We start from the raw sequence: 26,087 nt of genomic DNA on the forward strand, positions 1-26,087 counted from the left end.
ATAGAGCTTCTAACGTTACATACGTAACGGATATGCAGCGTATTTTATGCTTTGGATCCGCCAATGACCCACCCTAGAGTGAGCCCCCTACCTGTGCCCCTGTAATCTGCTGCTTCGAGCACACACACACAGGGTTCTGCACAACTGTAGTAAAGTGCACGCACATGCGCAGTTTACTCATTGCAGCCGCTCCTCTGCTCCCTGAGCTAGGCAGAGAGTGTCCGTGATGTCTGAGAGTAAACTGCTCATGCAGATCCCTGTGTGTGTGTGTGTGTGTGTGTGTGTAAGTGTAACAACGGATTGCTGCTACGAGCACACACACAGGGTTCTGCACAACTGTAGTAAAGTGCACGCACATGCGCAGTTTACTCATTGCAGCCGTTCCTCTGCTCCCTGAGCTAGGCAGAGAGTGTCCGTGATGTCTGAGAGTAAACTGTGCATGCAGATCCCTGTGTGTGTGTAACAACGGATTGCTGCTACGAGCAGACACACGGGCACAGGCAGGGGGCTCAGTCGGTCATCGGCAGATCTGCAGCCTGTAATTCGTTGCGGATCCGTTACGTGTGACCCAACCCTTATACTGACTTTCATCAGGAGTGTAAACTGCCTGTCTGGGTTGGGCAACCATTATGAATCACTACAGAAACTCTGTTCGGCTGCACAGTATTGTCATAACAGCACCGCACCTAATGTAAAAACTAGTGCACACAAAGTACTAGCTATGAAAAAAAAAATTTATGTCTGAACATGAAAAAATCACACATGAAAAGTTGTGTATATTAAAATTTGGATCAACATGAAGCCGTACTATTGCCAAAGCAAATGGATAGAAAGATCATGGAGAATGTTGCAGATACCGGGCCTCCTACTTCGATGCTCTTGACTCTTCGCACCAGTAGAAGAGAAGGTTAAGATTTCCAAACTACCTGACAGACAAACATGGCTCCATATACTTCCCTAACCTCATTCACACTTTAAACAGAGTAGCACAGGCCTCTTCTGATCTACGGTAAATGGCACAGGGTGAGCAGGTACAATGACGTCACTACATTGCCATGGCCTCCTCATTCTTTTAAGTGGTTACTTATTATTTCTGACTTATAAAGAGCTGACTCATACACTCACTGGCCACTTTATTAGATATAACTGTTCAATTGCTTGTAAACAATAGGTAAGCAGCTGTCATGTAGGTCAGGAATATGTGCAGCCCTGAGCTCAGCCACAGCAACTTTCCCTGCCTACTTGGTCATCTGCCCTAGGCAACGGATCCTCAACTGGATGGCGGTCCCTGAACTAAGTGCAGAGGCATAACAAGGTCTAAAACAATAAGCAACATAGTACGCAAGTCTGGGAAACAGTCAGGACACAAAGTGTTAAAGGAGTTCTCCACTGCCCTGTTTATTACTCCGGACGCTGTGTGCGGGCTTCCGTGTTCGAGGCCGCCCCCTCATGACGTCACGCCCGCCCCCTCAACGAAAGTCTATGGGAAGGGGGCGCAACCGCTGTCACGCCCCCTTCCCATAAACTTTCGTTGAGGGGGCGGGCGTGACGTCATGAGGGGGCGGCCTCGAACACGGAAGTCCGCACACAGCGTCCGGAGTAATAAACTTCCGGACGCTGCGAGCGGAGCTCCGGAAGACAGGGCAGTGGAGAACGCCTCACAATGGGGCGGCCTCGAACACGGAAGCCCGTACACAGCATCCAGAGCAATAAACTTCCAGATGCTGCGAGCGGAGCTCCGGAAGGCAGGGCAGTGGAGAACCCCTTTAGTCTTAATTGAAATACAAGCAAGGACTGAGTAGACTAGCTGGGTATTTTTTTAAACCTTGAATGGGTGTGTATGTTGAGACGACATGTGAGCAATGCTGGAAAACATTATTATTATTATTATTTATTTATTTTTTTTAATTAACTGGTGCCAAAAAGTTAAACAGATTTTTAAATTACTTCTATTAAAAAATCTTAATCCTTCCAGTACTTATCAGCTGCTTTATGCTCCAGAGGAAGTTGAGTAGTTCTTTTCAGTCTGACCACAATGCTCTCTGCTGACACCTCTGTCCATGCCAGGAACTGTCCAGAGCAGGATAGGCTTGCTATGGGGATTTGCTCCTACTCTGGACAGTTCCTGACACAGACAGAGGTGTCAACAGAGAGCACTGTGGTCAGACAGAAAAGAAATTCAAAAAGAAAAGAAATTCCTCTGGAGCATACAGCAGCTGATAAGTACTGGAGTTAAGATTTTTTAATAGAAGTCATTTACAAATCTCTATAGCAGATAAAGATAGCCTGGCATAGTCAATCCTCAGACAGCTCTAAGTGTGATAAGTCAGCAGCTACAAATGATTCCTAGTGGTGCCACTCGATAGGTACAGTCCATGTAACAATAATAGAAAAGATAAGTAGATTGGTGCACTCACCCTCCGGATTAAAAGAATGTAGCTTTATTATATATATCCGAACAATTAAAATCCAACATTCTGAGCAGCAGAGCGAACATACTGCCCGGTGAGACGGTCCTGACTGAATGTTCGCTCTGCTCCTCAGAATGTTGGAATTTAATTGTTCGGATATATGAAATAAAGCTACATTATTTTGATCTACTTATCTTTTCTATTATAATTTACAAATCTGTTAACTTTCTGCCACCAGTAGATAAAAAAAAAAAAATAAATAAATAAAAATGTTTTTTCACCAGAGTACCCCTTTAACCCTTCTACCAGAACCAGGTTTGATTCATTACAGAAGCTTCTGAATACATTTAGGCATGTACACATGGTCAAGACAACTTGTTGAAGTTAAAACCGAGTACCAGAATGAAGAGGAAAAGGGGATTTAAGTGACTTTGAACATAGCATGGCTGTTGGTGCCAGGCAGGCTGGTCAGAGTATTTCCAGAAACTTCTTATCTACTGGGAATTTCACACATAACCATCTCTAGAGTTTACAGAGAATGATCCAAAAAAGAGAAAATATCCAGTGAGTGTCAGCTGTGTAGAAGAAAATGTCTTGATGAGGTCAGAAGCAGATGGGCAGACTGGTTTGAGATGACAGATAGGCAACAGTAACTCAAATAATTACTCCTTACAACCATGATATGCAGAACACCATCTCTAAACACCAGGCACATCCAATCTTGAAGCAGATGGGCTACAGCAGCTTAAGACCACACCAGGTGACACTCCTATCAGCTGACAAAAGGAAATTGATATACAGTAGTCCCTCAAGTTACAATATTAATCAGTTCCAGGATGACCATTGTATGTTGAAACCATTGTATGTTGAGACCATAACTCTATGGAAACCTGGTAATTGGTTCTGAAGCCCCCAAAATGTCATCCAAAAATAGGAAAAAGTGAGGATTAAATAGAAATAAGTAGATAACTAATACAGATACTGCAAATCCTTACATATAAAAGAAAGAGCTGCTAAAAGCTGTAAATCACTGTCTAGGCCAGTGTTTCCCATCCATGGTGCCTCCAGCTGTTGCAAAACTACAACTCCCAGCATGCCTGGACAGCCAAAGGCTGTCCAGGCATGCTGGGAGTTGTAGTTTTACAACAGCTGGAGGCACCCTGGTTGGGAAAAACTGATATATATATATATATATATATATATATATAGAGGACAGGAGCTTCTTCAGGATCCTGTACGGCACACGTAAAATGTAACCGCCCTTACCTGTGTCCAAAGGAGCAGCTAACCCTGGCACAGGTAAAGAGTACAGAACATGTAATACCTCCCTGTACTGTAGGGGGCACTACCAGACACCAGTCAGTGCAAGCACTTCAATAGTACAGGTGTAAATGCCCATTCTGTTCGGTCAGTTCTTCCAGCCATTGACATGTTTCACAGATCTGGACTGTCTGTAGCATTGTATGTTGAGTCTGGTTTCAAGTTACAATGGTCCAGAAAAGACCATTGTATGTTGAAACTATTGTATGTTGAGGCCATTGTAAGTTGAGGGATCACTGTACTACAATTCACACAGGCTGACTAAAATTGGACAAAGGAAGACTAGAAGAGCGTTGCCTTTGATAGATGAAGGGTTAATTTTAGTTCACAATTTCGCATGGAAATTCCGCCATGTGAACATAGCCAAAGGCAGTGTTTCCAACCAGGGTGCCCCCAGCTGTTGCAAAACTACCACTCCCAGCAGCTGGAGGCACCCTGGTTGGGAAACACTGCTCTAAGCATATCTATAGTGCCGGTATGTACAGGGATATATAGGCTTGTACCTAATGGCCTGCCTGTACAGTACGTCACACCCTCCGCTAAAATACTTGGTAGGTAAAATGATTCCATGGCTGGCTGGAAATCGAGGATGTTGGCCAAGGAGTGTAGGGGCATCATGGCTGGCAAGGAGGGCACACATGGCACTGCCCATCCGGCACCCTACACACTCGTGACACCACGAGTCCCCGGTCACATTATAAGAAGTGACACACGGACACGTGACTCGCCCGCCTCTCCTGACACCACTCCGCCCCGCCCCCATACGTCACACCAGTAACGCTCAAACATGAGGCGGCCGGAGGACATTGACCTTGTACCGGTACCGCTTAGCAGGTCCAGTGTCTCCGCGCCGCAGTGTTTGTCTGTACCGTGCCCGTGTCCTGTGTGCTCGGCATGGAGCTGAAAGAGAACGGGGCGCGGAGGAAAGCTGGGCTCCTGCCCCGGGGAGGCTGGGTGCTGCCCACCTGTGTGCTCTGCGCCAATGGCTTCTTTGCCAACCTCAGACCCTCGGAACCCTTCCTCACCCCGTACCTGCTGGGGCCGGACAAGAACCTCACCGAGAGGCAGGTAGGTGTTGTTATCCTTTCCTCAGCATGGTGTCAGCCATAGTATAGAAGGCAGTGGAGCTGCCAGTGTCCTGGATGGTGGCATTATAATGGGTAAGGGTGCAAGCACATTGCACGCCAAGTTTTTGCTATACAGTTTCCGTATACGGTTTCAAGTTAAAAACCGCACGGAACCGTATAGGAAACTGTAAACCGTGTGTCAAACGCATCATCCGGTTAAGGCTGCATTCACACCTCATTTTCAGCCTATGTTTGCCGGATCCAGCTGGGGGTGGGGGAAACCGGGCACTCCCGTACCCCAGCCGGACCGCCGCTGAAATTTATTTACTTTAATGAGCCGACCAGAGTCAAACGGTGACTCCGGTCGGCTCATTTTTGACCCGTATCTGGTTTCCTGACCGTACCCAAAACCGTAGTATACTACAGTTTTTTAGGTCCGGTCACAGAACCAGATACGGGTCAAAAATGAGCCGACCGGGGTCACCGTTTGACTCTGGTCGGCTCATTAAAGTAAATGGATTTCAGCGCCGGTACTGACTGGTATACGGGAGTGCCAGTTTTCCCCTCCAACAGCCGGATACAGCAACCGTAAGCTGAAAACGAGGTGTGAATGCAGCCTTAGTCCGTTTTGCATCTTATACGGTTTTGTCCGTTTTTTTTTTTTTTTTTTACCCACACCCAAAACCATAGACTACCATGTTTTTTGGTCCTGGTGAAAAACCGTATTAGGCTGGGTTCACATCACGTTTTTGCCATACTGTTTTCAATTTGTTTTTCTAAAGAAAACTGTATGGCAAAAAAACGGATGGAACGGTATGGGAAAAAAGTAAACCGTATGCGTTTTTAAACAGTATACTGTTTTTAAAAGTGCATACAGTTCCGTCAGTTTTTATAGAAAAAACCATAAGTTTTTTTGAAAATTTTGTCAATTTTTAATGGGAGGGGACTTGGGTGGGGACTTTAGGGTTCAAATGCGCATTTGCAAAGTAAAAACGTATGCGTTTTTCCCGTATGGAACCATATACATGTGCGTTTCCCATTGATGTCCATGTTAAAAAAAAAAAAAGTGTGCGGTTGCAGTACGGTTTTTAAACCAGAGACAAAATCGTGGTCAACCACGGTTTTGACTCCAGTTTAAAAACCGTACTGCAAAAGCATACGTATTTTTTTTAACATGGACGTCAATGGGAAACGCACATGTATATGGTTCCATACGGGAAAAACGTATACGTTTTTACTTTGCACATGCGCATTTGAATCCTAAAGTCCCCACCCAAGACCCCTTCCATTAAAAATGGACCACATTTTCAAAAACGTGTGTGTGTGTGTGTGTATGTATGTATATGTGTATATATATATATATATATATATATATATATATATATATATATATAAATTTTTTTTTTTTTTTTAAACTGACGGAACAGTATGCACTTTTAAAAACAGTATACTGTTTAAAAACGCATATGGTTTACTTTTTTCCATACTGTTCCATCCGTTTTTTTGCCATACGGTTTTCTGTGGAAAAACGGATTGAAAACAGTATGGCAAAAAACGTGATCAGCCTTTCACATCATGTTTTCTCCCTTACGGGAGCGCATACGGCAGGGGAGAGCTAAAACCTTGTGCTTCCGCATGCCTTTCTATGCGCTCCCGTATGTAATTCATTTCAATGAGCCGGCCGGAGTGAAACGTTCGGTCCGGTCGGCTCATTTTTGCGCCATATGCGCTTTTACAACCGGACCTAAAACCGTGGTTGACCACAGTTTTAGGTACGGGGAAAAAGCGCATATGGCGCAAAAATGAGCCGACCGGACCGAATGTTTCACTCCGGCCGGCTCATTGACTTACATACGGGGAAAAACGTGATGTGAACCAGCCCTTAAACACTATGTGGTTTTTTTCTTTACATGGGAGTTAATCTAATCTATCTCATTCATGAAGTGTTAGTTCTGAGCCTATAGAGCGGTGTTTCCCAACCAGGTTGCCTCTAGCTGTTGCAATGCTACAACTCCCAGCATGCCCGGACAGCCGTTGGCTGTCCGGGCATGCTGGGAGTTGTAGTTTTGCAACAGCTGGAGGCACACTTGTTGGGAAACACTACTCTATAGAGTGTCTGCTGTCCACCTCCCTAAACAATCTCCACTGAGGTTTCGTGTTACTATGGTGACGACACAATAACACACCAGTGATGTTCTAGTTGTGGCTGGCCCATAACTTTCATCATTCAGGATTGTTGAGTCACCGTGATGTCTTAATAAAAAAAACTCATTCTGCACATATGGCGTGCGCCAAAGAGCATCGTAAATGACATTTCCTGACATCACAAGCAGTGCTCGTGTAAAGACAACAGGTCACCATGGCCGCCTGCTGCTTCCATACTTATTTGCTTGTTAAAGGGGTACTCTGGTGTAAAATATATATATATATATATATATATATATATATATATATATATATATATATATATATATATATATATATATATATATATATATATATATATATATATATATTTTATTCATTTTTTTTTTTTTTTTTTTTTATCTACTGGTGCCAGAAAGTTAAACAGATTTGTAAATGACTTCTATTAAAACATCTTTACCCTTCCAGTACTTTTTAGCGGCTGTAAGCTACAGAGGAAATTGTTTTATTTTTTAATTTGTTTTATTTTTTAAGTAGTGCTGGGCGGTATACTGGTTCATACCGAAATTTTTGCCCTGCGCTATATAAATTTTTCCCATACCGCAATACCGGTTGGGCCCCTCCCCCTCGGGAATGAATGATCAACCCAGCGCTGCGCTGTCCCCACATCGGGGAACTAATCATAAGTGACCTGTGAGCGCTCTTCTGCTTCCCCCCCCCCCCCAATTATCAGCTGCGCTGTCACCATCGTTGAACTAATCACATGTCACCCGCAAGCGCTGCCTTCCTCGTCCTCCTGTTTGTTGCGGGCTGCCGGCGCTGGAACTCTGTACTGTACGCTTTATCCCTATGCCCGGGCTGCAAAAGGTGAGCAAAATAAACTTTAACTCACCTTCGGTACCGGCCTCACCTGCTTCCTGGGGATATGAACGTTAGAGAGCCATCGGCCTATAACCGGCCGCAGCGATGTTCTGCCTTGGCTGGTGATAGGTTGAGTGCACTGTCATGTAAGAAGCCGGCTTCTCACTCTGTAGCATACAGCTGCTAAAAAGTACAGGAAGGGTAAAGATTTTTTTTAAGAGACATTTACAAATCTATTTCACTTTCTGGCACCAGTTTATTTAAAAAATAAACAAAAAAAAAAGTTTTCCACTGGAGTACCCTATTAACTTGTGTTCCCCAACTTTTATCTTCTATGTATGTCCAGCATAAATCCCTAACACTGGTCTGGACATTAGATACAGACACTGAGCTCTACAGTTGGCCTTGTACCTTAAATGGCTGTAGGTTGAAGTGCTTTTTCACCCTTTTGTAATTCCTTATTGTCTAGAATCTCTCTGGTAGTATTTCTATAATCTACAGTACATTACCCAGTATGCACGGAGTTCCTAGAGAGCCCCGTTTCCAACAGGCATATAGCTGACATATCTTTCTTCTTATTTCTAGGTGTTCAATGAGATTTATCCGGTCTGGACATACTCATACTTGATCCTGCTCTTCCCAGTCTTCCTTGCTACTGACTATCTACGGTACAAGCCTGTGATCCTCCTGCAGGGCCTCAGTCTTATCATTACCTGGTTCATGCTCCTCTACGCTCAGGGAACTCTGGCCATCCAGTTTCTTGAATTCTTTTATGGTATTTCCACAGCAACCGAGATAGCCTATTATTCTTATATATACAGTATGGTGGAGCCTGGCGTCTACCAGAAAGTGACCAGCTACTGCCGTATTGCTACATTGACTGGCTTCACCGTAGGTTCGGTTACGGGCCAGGTTCTGGTGTCTGCAGCCCACTGGCCTCTATTTTATCTGAATATCATCTCCTTAATAAGTGTTTCCATAGCATTTTCTGCTGCTTGGTTCTTACCAATGCCAAGGAAAAGTCTTTTTTTCCACCAACACTTAATTGATGGCAAAGAAAACAAGAGAGTCGACTCTGGGAGGAGAGGAAACCAACATAATGGTAACCTGGAGGTCGCTGCTGAGCTTGAGGAGATTGAAGCCCAAGTTCCCCTGAATACTGATGAGCACAATGCTGAGGGCCAGGTGACTATCAGTACCTGAATGTGTGAATATTTATGTCATTGGAATATTAGAGAAGTCCAGCTGGTACAGGGGCTAACATAGAAGTCATAGAGGGCCCATAACAAAATTAAGAATAGACCTTTATCCTTACTTGATATATTGTATTCTTTAACTGCATGAAGCTACCAAAAGGGATCTCACTTCATACAGACGTATACAACTAGTACTGAACCCCATAGCAGCTGTATAAATCTATGTAATGAGCCCCTTAGTGGCAGCAGCTAAGACTGAGTTATAGTTTTGTGCTAAGCGCACCTCCTCCAGTCCTAGCAACCAAGCTGGCATTGTGCTGACAGCAGAGACAAAGAACAGCTTGACAGTAAAGACGTCTTGTCCTTCCACATATGAAACTTTTTTTGCACTTGGAGATGGGGAAATTGTTAATAACGTAGAAAATTGGAGGCACCTGACTAACACACCTTCAATGCCGGGACTAGCACATTTATTAAAGAATCCATGGTGAATAGCGGTTTTAAAAGTAAAGCTGATAATGTCGGTGGTGCAAGGAAATAGAAGACTAAAAATGCAGGTAAACAAAGGAAAATGGTCCAGCAACTCACCGGTAGGTTTTGTGCAGATGCACTTCTTCTGGCCTCAGAGGCCGAAAGAAGTGCATCTGCATTAAACATACTTGTTTTTAGGACTTTGCGGTGGGTTGCTGGACCATTTTCCTTTGTTTACCTGCATAGGAAAATTGTCACCTGCACTAGCCTGCTGGGACAAGAAGGTAGTTCGGGTGACCCTAACTAACCCCCAATCCGTGGTCCTGTTCGCTCTATGTCATCTTAAATCCGGCAGCATGCGGGAGCCAGCGGAGAAGCGACAGCGGTGACATCAGCCCCAAGCCTGCCACTGGATTAAAGATAAGGGGTAAACGGGACCATGGATCGGGGGTAGGTAAGTATCATTATATTCTGCCATCCTCATGACCAGCCTGTACCAACAGGTTAGTGCGGGTGACACTGATCAGTTTCCCTTTTCAACCTCTTGGGGATGCAGGGCGTATGCATACGCCCTGCATCCCCGATCCTTAAAGGGGTACTCCGGTGCTTAGATATCTTATTCAAAAACTGCACATCCAAACAATGCCTGATCGCGGGAGTCCCGCCACTGGGGACCCCCGGGATCATGCACGCGGCACCCCGTTTGTAATCAGTCCCCGGAGCGTGTTCGCTCCGGTACTGATTACCGGCGACTGATGTCACGCTCGGCCCCTCAATGCAAGCCTACGGGAGGTCCCGTAGGCTTGCATTGAGGGGCGGAGCGTGACATCACGCGGGGGGCGTGACGTCACACGCCGCCCACCCTGTAGTCGCCGGTAATCAGTCCCGGAGCGGACACTCTCCGGGGACTGATTACAAACGGGGCGCCGCGTGCATGATCCCGGGGGTCCCCAGCGGCAGGACTCCTGCGATCAGGCATCTTATCCCCTATCCTTTGGATAGGGGATAAGATATCTAAGCACCGGAGTACCCCTTTAAGGACTTTATCAGGTTTAAACCGTTCTCACCAGCAGAGAACTGGTTAAACCTGGTGGGTCCCAGTTGCTATGGGCAGCCAGGACCCACGGCTAATGCTGGGCATAGCCGATCGGCATTAACCCTTTGATACGGGCAGCCAGGACCCACAGCTAATGCCTTTAGCCGCAAAGTTGATCAGGGCGTCTAAAACGAAAGTAAAAGAATCCCAGCAGCTCATTGAGCTGATTGGGACATCGCGATTTTGTAGTCTTAATCAGCTTACCAGACGGGAGGGTCTTCACCTGCCTCTCTGTTGTCCGATCAGCAATCTACTGCTCCATGCCTGCGCAAAGTATTAAAAAAAATTGATGTTCCCTATTAAAAGTTTAAATCACCCCCTTTTCCCACTTTTTAAATAAAATAATGTAATAAAGAATAAAAATAATCATATGTGGTACCGCCGCGTGTGTAAATGTCCAAAATATTAAAATATTAGGTTAGCAAAGCCACACGGTCAGTGGCGTACACTTAAAAAAATACCTAATTCCAAAATTGTGCATTTTTTTTTGTCACTTCATATACCATAAAAATATTAGTAAAACGATGAAAAAGTCCCATCAAAACAAAAATAGTACCTATAAAAAACCTACAGATGACGGCGCAGAAAAATGTACCCTCATACTGCCCCGTACGCGGAAAAATAAGTTATAGGGGTCATAAGATGCCAATTTTAACCCCTTAACGCCCACAGACGTATATTTACGTCCGTGGCTGGCTCCCGCGATATAATCCGCGGTGACCGCGTGTCATATCAGGTCGGTCCCGGCGTGTAACTGAAGCTTGGCTAATAGCGCACGGCAGCGATTGCGGTGCCGCGCGCTATTAACCTTTTAGACGTGGCATTCAAAGTTGAACGCCGCGTCTAAAACGAATGTAAAACCTTCCCGGCTGCTCAAGGTCACTCTCCTTCCTCCTGCGCGTCCGATCGGTGATTGATAGCTCCAAGCCTGAGATTCAGGCTTGAGCAATCGACTGCCGATAACACTGATCAATGCAAAGCTATGGCTTTGCAGTGAACAGTGCTGGCAATTAGTGTATGCAATGTTATAGCCCTCTATGGGGGCTATAACATTGCAAAAAAAAAAGTTAATAAATGGGATTTAACCCTTTCCCTAATAAAAGTCCAAATCACCCCCCTTTTCCCATAAAAAATAAAGTAAATAAAAAAAATTAATATAAACGTTGTATCGCGGTGTGCTTAAATGTCCGAACTATAAAAAATATATAATTAATTAAACCGCCGGGTCCATGGCGTACGTTTGAAAAAATTCCAAAGTCCAAAATAACTAATTTTAGTTTTTGCATTTTCGCTTTTTCGAAATACGCTGAGTCCTTAAAGGGTAGCTCCCACCATCTGTATTTTTTTTTTTCTGTCCCTAGCACCGAGATTGAAATGGGCACTGTCAGATACAAAAAACGTTTAATATGTTGTAAAGCATGCAAAACCAATCAGTTTTGCAATTGCTTTCATTAGAACATTTTCAGTATTTCATACTAAAAAAGCCAGTCAAACAACTCCCCTCCCCCGCTTGCTTGGACATATACTAGTCCTGCTGTGTCCGTGCGTAATGGACACACTTCCTTGATTGAAAGCTGTGAGCGCAGGGCTCACAGCTGCAGGAAAAGTCCTCCCACTGTCAGCTTGTGTCCCGCTACTGTCAGTGAGGGGTTGTAGTTTTGCTAATGCTAGGGGAGATGTGAGCAGACAGCTTACTGAGGGAGGGGGCGGAGACCTGCACAGTGAGGCCACTCCCCCTCCCTTTGAGAGGAATAAAAAAGTGCTAGACACATAAAAATTAGATGTACATGGTCAGGATTAGACACGGAGTGAAATATTAAATTATTTTATTTTTATTTTTTTTGATCTGACGGGTACGCTTTAAGGCAGGGGTCCTCAAACTACGGCCCACGGGCCACATGCGGCCCGCGGAGCGCATTTACCCGGCCCGCCGGGTGTTTTTGCCTTAGGACATCCCTGTGTTCCGAAACATGCTTTCGGAACACAAGGATGCCTCTGTGAAGTCCCTGCGGCCCGCGTTTACTTTAAAAACGCGGGGACCGCCGGGAGCAGGCGCACGCAGCGACGTCACTGACGTCCCATGCGTGCGCCCATGGCAACCGAGCGCGGAGCAGCGGAGAAGAAGCAAAGACGCGCGCGCTGGTAGTAGGTAAGTGTTTACCAGCGGCGCGTCCCTTCGGTGTTCTGACCACCGATCCTCCGGTCCTGCTATGGCCGGACCCGAGGAGCGGTGATCGGAACACTGAAATGGGGCAGTACACAGGCATACAGCCTCCAGCCATACTTTATGGCTGGAGGCTGTATGCCTGTGGGGGAACATACTACCAACGTAATTTGGGGGACTATACTGCCAGCCTAATGTGGGGGAACATACTGCACGCCTAATGTGGGGGAACATACTGCACGCCTAATGTGGGGGAACATACTGCACGCCTAATGTGGGGAAACATACTGCACGCCTAATGTGGGGAAACATACTGCACGCCTAATGTGGGGAAACATACTGCACGCCTAATGTGGGGAAACATACTGCACGCCTAATGTGGGGAAACATACTGCACGCCTAATGTGGGGAAACATACTGCACGCCTAATGTGGGGAAACATACTGCACGCCTAATGTGGGGAAACATACTGCACGCCTAATGTGGGGAAACATACTGCACGCCTAATGTGGGGAAACATACTGCACGCCTAATGTGGGGAAACATACTGCACGCCTAATGTGGGGAAACATACTGCACGCCTAATGTGGGGAAACATACTGCACGCCTAATGTGGGGAAACATACTGCACGCCTAATGTGGGGGAACATACTGCACCCAATGTGGGGGAACTATACTGCACCCAATGTGGGGGAACATACTGCCAGCCTAGTGTGGGGGCTATACTGCACCTAATGTGGGGGAACATACTGCCAGCCTAGTGTGGGGGCTATACTGCACCTAATGTGGGGGAACATACTGCACCTAATGTGGGGGAACTATACTGCCAGCCTAATGTGGGGGAACTATACTGCCAGCCTAATGTGGGGGACTATATTGCACCTAATATGGGCCAACATACTGCCAACGTAATGTGGGGGACTATATTGCACATAATGTGGGGGAACTATACTGCCAGCCTAATGTGGGGGACTATATTGCACCTAATGTGGGGGACTATATTGCACCTAATGTAGGGGACTATATTGCACCTAATGTGGGAGACTATATTGCACCTAATGTGGGGGAACATACTGCAAGCCTAATGTGGGGGACTATATTGCACCGAATGTGGGGGAACTACAACCTAATGTGGGTGAACTATACTGCACCTAATGTGGGGGGGAACTACAACCTAATGTAGGGGAACTACTACCTAATGTGGGGGACCTATACTGCCAACCTAATGTGGGGGAATTGTACTGCACCTAATGTGGGGGAACTGTATTGCCAACCCTAATGTGGGGGAACTACAACCTAATGTGGGGGATCTATACTGCCAACCTAATGTGGGGGGAACTGTGCTATGTACTTAAAGTGGTAGTCCACTAATAAGATATATGTGTGCATAGGAATTTATTCATGTTTTGTTATCTATAGTCCGGCCCTCCAACGGTCTGAGGGACCGTGAACTGGCCCCCCGTTTAAAAAGTTTGAGGACCCCTGCTTTAAGGTGAAAATAGGCTGAGTCCCTAAGGGGTTAAAATAAAGATCAACAAATTGCTGCAACCTGTCCTCATTATAAAAGGTCATGATCAGAAATGCACTTTTTTGGTTTTAAATAATATGGTGCTGAAATGGGGAGAGCAAATGCTAGCTTGTCTGGTCCATTCCCACAGAACAGCAAATTTGTAGCTTAAAGGGGTATTCCTGGCAAAAATATTTTAACCAAAGTAAAGGGGATAAGATGTCTGATCGCGGGGGCCTGCAGCTGGGACCCCCCCCCCCCTCGCGATCTCCCTGCAGCACCCGCAGGAAACCTCCAGGACTGGGGATGTGAGGTCACGCCACGCCCCCTCGATTCATGTCTGTGGGAGGGGGCCCAGACATGAATGAATGGAGGGGGCGTGGTGTCACGTCACATCCCCAGTCCCGGAAACCCGGAGGTTTCCAAAACTGGAGACGCAACTCCCGCATAGAATGCGGGTGCTGCAGGGAGATTGCGGGGGTCCCTGTGGCGGGGATAAAAGGTTTTTGCCCGGAATACCCCTTTAAATTGAAAGGCACCACAACATACAGGCCATTATTACAGTTTGCTGTGTGTGGCTGGGTAGCTGCAGACAGGTCAGGGTCGCTATTCTGCCCCCTGTTCACTGCCAGAAGAATGGACTTAGCAATGGAAGGATTTGGCCTGGTCTGTAAAAATGTGTAAACAGGAGCCAATACAAAGGCTTAAACGTCTGCAGTAGTACCAAGGGTTAGGTTGCGCCCATAGGTTTTCATATTGTACAAAATAACTTCTTATTTTTCAGCAAACCTATTTGTACAGCCGGTATAAAGATGCACACAGAGAAGGCTAGGTGGAGTAAACCTCATGCTCCAGGTACTGACCCTGGCCATACAGAAGTTTTGAGAACCACTTCACTTCATCCATGCCTGTGTTGTATTTCACCTTTTGACTTCCTTTTGTACACTGTCTTAAACAGGGACTCCCTTGAGAAGTTATAGAACTGGGTGAACATGGTTTTGGGTGCACAGAGTGAAGGCCCGAGCCATGTTATTTTTGGCAGATAGATCCCTGGACAACATCAACCAAGGGCAGATAAAGCTGGCACAAAGTGGTAGGGGTGTTAGATGTCTACAGGAGGCAACAAAAGGCCTTTTCTTCATAGACCCACCAAGAAACACTCTAATGGCACTGCCTCTGTCTTATTGCTGCTGCTTCCCCTCCTCTCTCCATAGACTTCTTTGAGCAGCAGCTGTAACCTGATCTCTCTGCAAGCTGCTAACATGTCCTTGCTGAAGTTGGCTTTTAACCATGCATTCTGAAGGAGTAAATGATGCAGGATATGGTGAGGAGGAGAGTAGTCTGAAAAGTGGAAAATGACTTCTTCTATTGCTTGGTGGAAAAAAAAAATAATAATTTCTATTTATTATAATTTTTTTTTTTTGGCAACATAAAATTACAAATATATTTAAGTACAAATACTTTATCCCTACCCTACCTCCCCCCTCTTCCCAGAGAAAAGGGGAGAAGGAGCCGGAAAGGATCAAACGCAACCATTGCTTAGCTATATCTGAAAAAAAAAATGGTTACTGTTCAGTAGAATCAGTAAAGTAATTCTTAGCTACCTTCTAGAGACCCAGATAAACTACACTATAGAAACCGTAAAAGAAAACAATTTAAAAGTGCTTATGTTGCTGTTGAAAACACATCAGATTTTTTTTTTCTGTTTATTTGCCCTTTAGTTCCAACACCCCAGCTGCAGTGTTAAGTATAACAGCAATACCGGTCAATGTCAGCCATGTTACACTGTACTCTGCTTATCCGCAGTCTTGTAAATGCTGTTAATCTGATAGATTTAATTATTTGTGGTATGCATGGAATCTCATTTGATGCCAACAATTAGTTGCCATTTCTGATGCAAAAATGTATGTAATGTGTTTGGTGGGTTGGCCTCCAGGTCCTCTAACTGCATACAGTCATGGGAATAAATGTTGGCACCCCTGAAAATTTTCTAGAAAATGAAGTATTTCTCACAGAAAAGGATTGCAGTAACACATGTTTTGCTATACACGTGTTTATTAATTTTGTGTGTATTGGAACTAAACCAAAAAAGGAGGGAAAAAAAGCACATTGAACATAATGTTACACCAAAAATTATTGGCACCCTTAACTAAATATTTGGTTGCACACCCTTTGTAAAAAAATAACTGAAATAAGTCTCTTCCTATAACCATCAATAAGCTTCTTACACCTCTCAGCCGGAATGTTGGAACACTCTCTTCTGTTGCAAACTGCTCCAGGTCTCTCTTATTGGAAGGGCGCCTTTCCCCAATAGCAATTTTAAGATCTCTCCACGGGTGTTCAATGGGATCTAGATTTGGACTCTGGCCACTTCAGAACTCTTCCGCACTTAGTTGCCATCCATTTCTGGGTGCTTTTTGACGTATGTTTGGGTCATTGTCCTGCTGGAAGACCCAAGATCTTGGATGCAAACTCTGCTTTCTGACACTGGGCTGTACAGTGCGACCCAAAATCCATTGGTAATCCTCAGATTTCATGATGCCTTGCACACATTCAAGGCACCCAGTGCCAGAGGCAGCAAAACAACCCAAAACATCATTGAACCTCACCGTAAGTGACAGGGGGAGTCGGCGAGAATAGTGTGCACTCATTCCCTGCCCAGACGTGAGAAGAGGGGGTCCTCCTGGGTCTCCTGCCATAGTGTTTCATTTCATTTAACTGTCGACTGATAGTTCACTCTGACACTGCTCCCTGAGCCTGCAGGACAGCTTGAATATCTTTGGAACTTGTTTGGGGCTGCTTATCCACCATTCGGATTATCTTGCGTTGACACCTTTTCAACTATTTTTCTCTTCCATCCACGCCCAGGGAGATTAACTTCAGTGCCAATGGTTGCAAACTTGTTGCGCACTGTATACAAATTTCTGGAGATGGCCAATTTTCCAAAATTTTTTGGTTCTCAAGTCCTCAGACAGTTCTCCTCTTTCTGTTGTCCATGCTTAGTGTGGCACACCCTTTTTTAAAATTTTTTATTTTTTATTTTTTTTTTTATATTGCCCACATCTGTTACTTGCTCCAGGTGAGGTTAAACGAGCATCACATGCTTGAAGCAATCTTATTTTTCCACAATATTGAAAGGGTGCCAATAATTTTGTCCAGACCATTTTTGGAGTTTGGTGTGACATTGTCCCATTTGCTTTTTTTTCCGCCCCTTTTTTTTTTTTTTTTAGTTTTAGTTCCAATACACACAAAGGGAATAAACTTGTGTATAGCAAAACATGTTACTGCAACATGTGCAGATGGCTTTAGTAATGTAGTAAACTTATTTTTCCTGTATGCTTTGTGACTAATATCCAGATTTCTGCTAATGTATTATTTTACGGTTTATACAGAAGAAGAAGGTTACTCTGAAGAACGTGCTCAGAATATTGTGGAAGGATTTCTTGCACTGCTATTCGTCCCGCACCCTCCTCTGCTGGTCAGTCTGGTGGGCCTTGTCTACATGCGGATACTTCCAGGTGGTGAACTATTCTCAGGGATTATGGGAAAAAGTGGCTCCATCTTCTCATTCAGATATTTACAATGGAAGCGTTGAAGCGGTGTCTACACTCCTAGGTAAGGTATTGTAAGGTCAGGCTTCTTCCTCCATAAGTGCACATATTTACATAAGTAAACTGGAATGAGCCGCATTGTAATGACTCAGCAGTTCTTTGTGTAGTAGAATGTAACCCAAGGATGGCAGCTACCATACTGTGTGCAACACATACAGCATAGGAATTAGGCGATGTTCATACTGCTAAAATCCCAGCATTTTTGGACACAAACTCTGCATCTGTTTAAAAATGGGCCCTTCTTGCAGTTGGTTTCTGGAGCTTATAGAAGTTTTTGGAGACTAATATAGTACCCGCTGTTTTATTTTCTGGGATCAGTTGTGTTTAGCATGTCCAGTATATAAATATCCCATTAAATAGCATGATATGGTGAAGAGGACCTTTCACATGCCTTGAAACAGGTCATTTAACATTAACCCCTTAAGGACGCAGCCCATTTGGGCCTTAAGGACGCAGACAATTTTATTTTTAAGTTTTCGATTTTTTTTTTCCTCCTCGCCTTCAAAAAATCATAACTTTTTTATATTTTCTTCCACAGACTAGTATGAGGGCTTGTTTTTTGCGCAACCAGTTGTCCGTTGTAATGCCATCACTCACTTTACCATAAAATGTATGGTGCAACCAAAAAAAAATACTATTTGTGTAGGGAAATTAAAAAGAAAACCGCAATTTTGCTAATTTTGGAAGGTTTCGTTTTCACGCTGTCCAATTTACGGTAAAAATGACGTGTTCTTTATTCTTTGGGTCAATACGATTAAAATGATACTCGTGATAACATACGTTTCTATTACTGTTGCGCTTAAAAAAAAATCACAAACTTTTTAACCAAATTAGTATGTTTAAAATCCCCCTATTTTGAAGACCCATAACTTTTTCATTTTTCCGTATAAGTGGCGGTATGAGGGCTAATTTTTTGCACCGTGATCTGTACTTTTTATTGATACCATATTTTCTTATATAAAACTTTTAATACATTTTAAATTTTTTTGGAATAAAATGTTATAAAAAAGCAGCTATTTTGACCTTTTTTATTTTTATTTTTTTTATTTTTTTACGTTCACGCCGTTCACCGTACGGTATCATTAACATTTTATTTTAATAGTTCAGATATTTACGCACGCGGCGATACCAAATATGTATACCAGCTCACCAGGACGTACATTTACGTCCTTCGTCGTTAAGGGATTAACCCTTTAACGATGCAGGACGTATATTTACGTCCTGCGCCGGCTCCCGCGATATGAACGGCCGGGACCCGCGGCTAATACCACACATAGCCGATCGCGGCGATGTGTGGTATTAACCCTATAGAAGCAGCGGTCAAAGCTGACTGCCGCTTCTAAAGCGAAAGTGAAAGTATCCCGGCTAGTCAGTCGGGCTGTTCGGGACAGCGGTGAAATCGTGGCGTCCCGAACAGCTTGCAGGACACCGGGAGGGCCCTTACCTGCCTCCTCGGTGTCCGATCGACGAATGACTGATCCGTGCCTGAGATCCAGGCAGGAGCAGTCAAGCGCCGATAACACTGATCACAGGCGTGTTAATACACACCTGTAATCAGGATGAGAGATCATTTTTAAACGTATAAATTTTCCTGCATGTAGTTATGATTTTTTTCCAGAAGTGCGACAAAATCAAACCTATAGAAGTAGGGTATCATTTTAACCGTATGGACCTACAGAATAATAAGGCGTCATTTTTACCAAAATATGCACTGTGTAGAAACGGAAGCCCCCAGAAGTTACAAAATGGCGTTTTTTTTCTTCGATTTTGTCGCACAATGATTTTTCCGTTTCGTTGTGAATTTTTGGGTAAAATGACTGATGTCACTGGAAAGTAGAATTGGTGACGCAAAAAATAAGCCATAATATGGATTTTTAGGTGGAAAATTGAAAGGGTTATGATTTTTAAAAGGTAAGGAGGAAAAAACGAAAGTGCAAAAAACGGAAAAACCCTGAGTCCTTAAGGGGTTAAAGGGGTACTCCACTGGAAAACGTGTGTTTTTTTTTTTTTTTATTTTTTTTTTATTTTTTAAATCAACTGGTACCAGAAAGTCATACAGATGTGTAAATTACTTCGTACTTCTATAAATCCTTCTATAATCCTTCCAGTAGTTATCTGCTGTATGATCCACAGGAATCTTTTTTTTTTATTTTTTTTTTTATTTCCTTTTTGTCTGACCACAGTGCTCTCTGCTGACACCTCTGTCCATTTTAGGAACTGTCCAAAGTAGGAGCAAATCCCCATAGCAATCCTCTCCTGCTCTGTACAGTTCCTGACTGGTGTCAGCAGAGAGCACTGTGGTCAGATAGAAAGGAAATTCGAAAAGAACTTCCTGTGGATCATACAGCAGCTAGCTAGTTGATTTAAAAAAATAAACTTCTGTTCTACTGTGTCTGTACAGGAGCTGATCTTATTTGCCATTTTATTTCTTACCTGTTTTCTTTAAGGTGCGGTTGCTGTTTTTTTTGTTGGCTATGTTAAAATTTCATGGTCCACTTGGGGTGAGCTGCTGCTAGCTGCTTTTGCTCTAATCATTGCGGTGACCGTATACATCATGGATGTCATTGTAAACATTTGGGTGTGCTACGTCATGTATGTCATCTTTAGAAGTATCTACATGATTCTCATCACAATAGCGACGTAAGTAATCTCTTGTCAAATTGTTATTACATGTATTAAGTGTTTCTTATATTTGAAATTTGTCCAAGGCAAAGCCTGTTTGCCGAAATGTGTCAGAGGTCTGGTGGGTAACTGGGGCTAGGGACTAGGGATCGACCGATTATCGGTTTGGCCGATATTATCGACCGATAATCACGATTTTGGGCATTATCGGTATCGGCAATTACCTTGCCGATAAGCCAATAATGCACCGCGACCGCCCCTTTTTGCTGCGCTCGCTTTATATCAGTGATCTGCAGCGGTGGGATAAATAGCCGATAACTTATACCGTAATATCGGTATAAGTTATCGGCCCTAACCTCCACCGATTATCGGTATTGGCCCTAAAAAAACGATATCGGTCGATCCCTACTAGGGACTCCTGTGCACTTGCATAATACTCTGTATGTGCCCTGAGGACTTTGTTTACCATGTTACGTTTACAAATCTTTTTGCTGCACTGGGCACTTTTCTATAATATATGTATGTGTGTGTAAAGAATATATTTATTTACTATATGTGTGTGTGTATATATAGTAAATAAATATATTCTTTGTGTGTATATATGTGTATATATGTGTATATATGTGTATATATATATATATATATATATATATATATATATATATATATATATATATATATATATATATATATATATATATATATATATATATATATATATATATATATAATATTATATAAATTTATTTTCTCTCTATCTCCAAATTGGTTATTTATTATGCATTCCTATGTAATAATGTGGCCCTTGGTACATGCATATGGGCAAATAGATTAACTACCCTTGTGTACTTGCTTTCCCAGTACCCCACTTTTTGTTTTTCTTCTATGACCTTTTGCATTTTTATTTTTTTTATTTGATTGTTTATTGATATAAAAGATTATATTATTATTGACATAACTTTGCCTAAAGCTCCCATCACACAGCAGTTTTTTGTAGGAAACAGCCATTTCAGTTTTTGAGCCAAGAATACAAGCGGTTTTAAAGGGAATAAGAAATATAAAGGAAGGGCTTATATTAACCCCCCCCCCCCCCCCCCCCTCACTGCTTGATCCATCCACTTCTGGCTTTGACTCAAAAACTATGAAGGAGATTAGATTGCTTCTTACATTTTAAGGCCTTTTTTTTTAAAAATGAAAGAAGCAATCTGGTTGCTATTGGCAACGGCACCACTCTTCCCCCTACACAGGTTTTGATTACTCTCTCCCTATGTGAGAAGAAAGATGGGCAGAGAAGCACTTAGCTGAGCACTTTATCCACATTCGTTTTCAGCACTGAGACCCTGACTGATCAAAACTTTTGACCAGTCTCTTAGACGTCAAAAGGTTTTTTATTCTGGGAGTGACACTTCATCCTAATGCAGCTGAGTGAATGATGACTGCTTGGAAGTAAATTTACTATGAAAGTAAATGTAATATTTAACTGATAGAACAAAAGTAACCATAGCAATTCTTTAAAGAGGTATGTTTTGCTAAAATTGATATCCTGCTGGGGACAGAAAAAAATAGAGAAAATAACTTTTTTTACTTGGCTCCGATACTGTTCGGCTGAGCAGTGTCTCATCCAGAAAAAATACAGAAGATTGGGGGGGGACCAGAGACAAATGGAAGCTGTGGAGCATTGGCACTAGGTAAGTAAAGCTTTATTTATAAAAAAATATTTTTTTTTTTTTCTGTCCCCAGTAGGATTAAAAATGTTAGCAAAACCTCAGTTAGCAAAACCTCAGATAACCCCTTCAAAGAATTGCTCTGGTTACTGTTCTGAATGGGAATACATAGAGGAGAAAAGACACACGGTCTCTGGGATGTCATGCATATTAAACAATCCAACAGTAAGGGTAGGTCACACGTGTGTTTTTGCTGTTTTTTTTTTTTTTTTTCCTTCCCATTGAAGTCATTGGGTAGCAAAATCTGCTGCAGTAAAATCCGGCACATGTGACCCTACCCTAAATGCCATGAGTATCCTTCTTTAACAAATAAGGTGCTGGGATCAAGCACCTCCTACTGTCTTGATTGTATTTGTAGATGACAAGAATAATTTTGTGAGCCTTAGATTAACCATGTACAGGTGCATTGCTGCTGAAGACTAACAATATCTCTTTCCAAAGATTTCAGATTGCGGCTAATCTAAGTATGGAGTGCTATGCCCTTGTTTTTGGAGTTAACACTTTCACTGCCTTGCTATTACAAACTCTCATCACAGTCATAGTTGTGGATTCCAGTGTCCTTGGCTTAGATTTATTTACACAAGTAAGTCCTATATTTAGCTCTTAAGGTGCCCATACATCTTATACTAAGGTACCACCAGCGGGTTTGGCCAACAGATGTGTTTTTTTTTTTATACCTAAACTTATAGTTCTGGGAGGGATAAGCTGGTACCACCGCTGTCTGGTTAACTGTCCGCCAAACGTTACTGCAGGTATTGAAAAAGTATGGGCACCTTTTTGCTGTACTTCATATTTTTGGGATGTGTTTATGACTTTAGGGTGACCGGTATCTTTCCAGGTCTTCATAGATTGCTAAACTAAATAAAGCTAGTGATAGTGAAGCTACATTGCAGCCTCTTCATTACATTAGGAAGTGGCCAGTTGTCATGACCTGAGCTTTCAGTGCCCATGAAAGCTTATGCCTACATGGTCATTAGGGCCAGACAGTTCCATTTGTTTCATCATACCAGGGGCTATTTCTCCAAAAAGTAAAATCTTTGTCCCCAGGTGCAGTAGCACATTTGTAACCTGCCTTTTTGGAGCTGTGGCTTCTACCTTGCTGAACAGCCTTTCAGGTCATGTTGATGTAGAACATTTCTTACTGTTATAGATACCTCTTTCCCTGTTTCCCATAATGATTAACACATTCCCGCAGAATGACTTTTATAAATGTCATGATGTGCTGGTAGTTCGCACATCATGACGTTTATGTAAGTCATTCAGTTAACCCGGCAATTCGCGGCATCGCACGGGTTAACTGGCAGAGGTCCTGCTGTTACCAGCGGGGGACAACTTCAGCATTGCTGACTGGGGGAGTTAAAGTTCAGATCCCCCACTCTGCCTGCCCCTAGAAGTCGTGAAGAGGGGGGGGGGGGAAGAGGATCCCGGGAGCTGCGTGGGACCGCGGCACATACCTGCGGGGGGACCCGCGTGGACGGCGCGGCAGTAAGGTCCGGGGACCGGTGGCAGGCACATGTGGAGGTGGCAGGCAAGTGGAAGCAGCAGTGAAAGTCGCCGTAAAGGGATATTCACTGCTACTTCTAGGAGTTTCAAAACTACAACTCCCAGCATGCCTGGACTGTCTGGGCATGCTGGGAGTTGTAGTTTTGCAACATCTGGAGGGCCACAGTTTGGAGACCACTGTGCAGTGGTCTCCAATCTGTGCTCTTCCAGATGTTGCCGAACTACAACTCCCAGCATGTCTGGGCATGCTTGGAGTTGAAGTTTTGCAACAGCTGGAGGCACACGGGTTGGGAAACACTGAGTTAGGAAACAATGTTTCCCAACCAGTGTGCCTTCAGTTGTTGCAAAACAACAACTCCCAGCATGCCCAGACAGATGACAAGCATGCTGTGAGTTGTAGTTTTGCAACAACTGAAGGAGAACAGTTGGGAGACCGCTAAGTAGTGGTGTCCAAACTGTAGCCCTCAATATGTTGCAAAACTTCAACTCCAAGCATGCCCAGACTGCCCAGGCAGGCTGGGAGTTGTAGTTCGGCAACATCTGAAGGGCCAGATGTTACATAACTACAACTCTCAGCATGCCTGGACTGTCTGGGCATGCTCGGAGTTGTTGTTTTTGCAACATCTGGAAGAACTGCGGCCCTCCAGATTTTGCAAAACTACAACTCCCAGCATGCACAGACAGCCAAAGGACATGCTGAGAGTTGTAGATTTGCAACAGCTCTAGGTTTGCATCACCCCACCCCCATGTGAATGTATAGGGTACATTCACACGGGCGGGTTTACAGCGAGTTTCACGCTGAAAGTTTGAGATGCAGCAAATTTTCCGCTGCAGCTCAAACTCCCAGCGGGAAACTCCCTGTGAACCCGCCCATGTGAATGTACCCTAAAAACACAACACAAAATAAAAAGTAAAACACTACATATACACACCCTTACACCCTCCCCAATAAAAATGAAAAACATCAGGTACGGCACGGTTTTCAAAATGGAGCCTCCAGCTGTTGCAAAACAACTCTCAGTATTGCCGGACAGCCATTGACTGTCCAGGCATGCTGGGAGTTTTGCAACAGCTGGAGGCACCCTGTTCAGGAATCACTGGCGTAGAATACCCCTAGGTCCATCCCTATGTAAATCCCTAATTTAGGCCTCAAATACGCATGGCGCTCTCACTTCGGAGCCCTGTCGTATTTCAAGGCAACAGTTTAGGATCAAATATGGGGTATTTCCATACTCGGGAGAAATTGCCTAACAAATTTTGGGGGGCATTGTCTCCTTTAACCCCTTATGAAAAGTTGGGTGCTACACCAGCCTGTTAGTGTAAATCTTTTAAATTTTTTTACACTAACAGGCTGGTGTTGCCCCATACTTTTTTATTTTCGTAAAAGGAGGGGAAAAAAGACCCCCAAAACTTGTAATGCAATTTCTCCTGAGTACGGAAATACCCCATATGTGGGCGTAAAATGCTCTTCGGGCGTACAACAAGGCTCAGGCGTTTGAGGCCTAAATTGGTGATTTGCACGGGGCGGCTGATTTTACAGCGGTTCTGACATAAACACAAAAAAATACCCACATGTGACCCCATTTTGGAAACTACACCCCTCACGGAACATAACAAGGGGTATAGTGAACTTTAACACCCCACAGGTGTTTGACGAATTTTCGTTAAAGTTGGATGGGAAAATGAAGAAGTTTTCACTAAAATGCTGGTGTTGCCCTACATTTTTCATTTTCACCAGGGGAAAATAGGAAAAAAGCCCCTCAAAATTTGTAGCCCCATTTCTTCTGAGTAAGAACATACCCATTATGTGGATGTAAAGTGCTCTGCAGGTGCACTACAATGCTCAGAAGAAAGGGAGCGCCATTGGGCTTTTGAAGAGAAAATTTGTCCGTCATTGAAGGCCACGTATGTTTACAAAGCCCCCATAGTGCCAGAACAATGGATCCCCCCCCCCCCCCCCCCGCATGTAACCCCATTTTGGAAACTACACCCCTCACAGAATGTAATAAGGGGTGCAGTGAGTATTTACACCCCACAGGTGTCTGGCAGATTTTTGGAACAGTGGTCTGTGAAAAATAAAATTACATTTTTCATTTGGATGTAAATGAACCTTGTGGGGTGTAGTTTTCAAAATGGTATGCCATGTGAGGGGTTTTCTGCTGTTCTGGCACCATAGGGGCTTCCTAAATGCGACATTCCCCCCCCCCCCCAAAAAAATTCACTCTCCAAAATCCCATTGTTGCTCCTTTCCTTCTGAGCCCTCCTACTGCGCTCGCCGAACACTTGACATACACATGAGGTATTTCCTTACTCAAGAGAAATTGGCTTACAAATTTTGGGGGGCTTTTTCTCCTATTACCCCTTGCAAAAATAAAAAAAACTAGGTCTA

General features: G+C 43.8%; 1 protein-coding gene across 4 annotated transcripts in view; it reads left to right on the forward strand.

Moving 5' to 3' along the window:
• The first annotated feature begins 4,404 nt into the window (after positions 1-4,404).
• SLC19A2 (solute carrier family 19 member 2) overlaps positions 4,405-26,087 on the forward strand; it is a 73,595-nt gene continuing 51,912 nt past the window's right edge. Inside the window, exons 1-5 of one of the 4 annotated variants that reach the window (XM_056558188.1) lie at positions 4,414-4,799; positions 8,390-8,989; positions 17,634-17,853; positions 20,297-20,489; positions 22,637-22,778. In XM_056558188.1, the coding sequence (XP_056414163.1) occupies positions 4,626-4,799; positions 8,390-8,989; positions 17,634-17,853; positions 20,297-20,489; positions 22,637-22,778 (1,329 nt within the window). In that variant the 5' untranslated portion in view covers positions 4,414-4,625. Of the gene's footprint in view, positions 4,800-8,389; positions 8,990-17,630; positions 17,854-20,296; positions 20,490-22,636; positions 22,779-26,087 lie in introns of all 4 variants that reach the window. The other 3 variants (XR_008888907.1, XM_056558187.1, XM_056558189.1) reach the window with 3 other exon arrangements.

The sequence above is a fragment of the Hyla sarda genome, chromosome 2 (assembly GCF_029499605.1).
Source record: "Hyla sarda isolate aHylSar1 chromosome 2, aHylSar1.hap1, whole genome shotgun sequence".
NCBI classification, from domain to species: Eukaryota; Metazoa; Chordata; class Amphibia; order Anura; family Hylidae; genus Hyla; species Hyla sarda.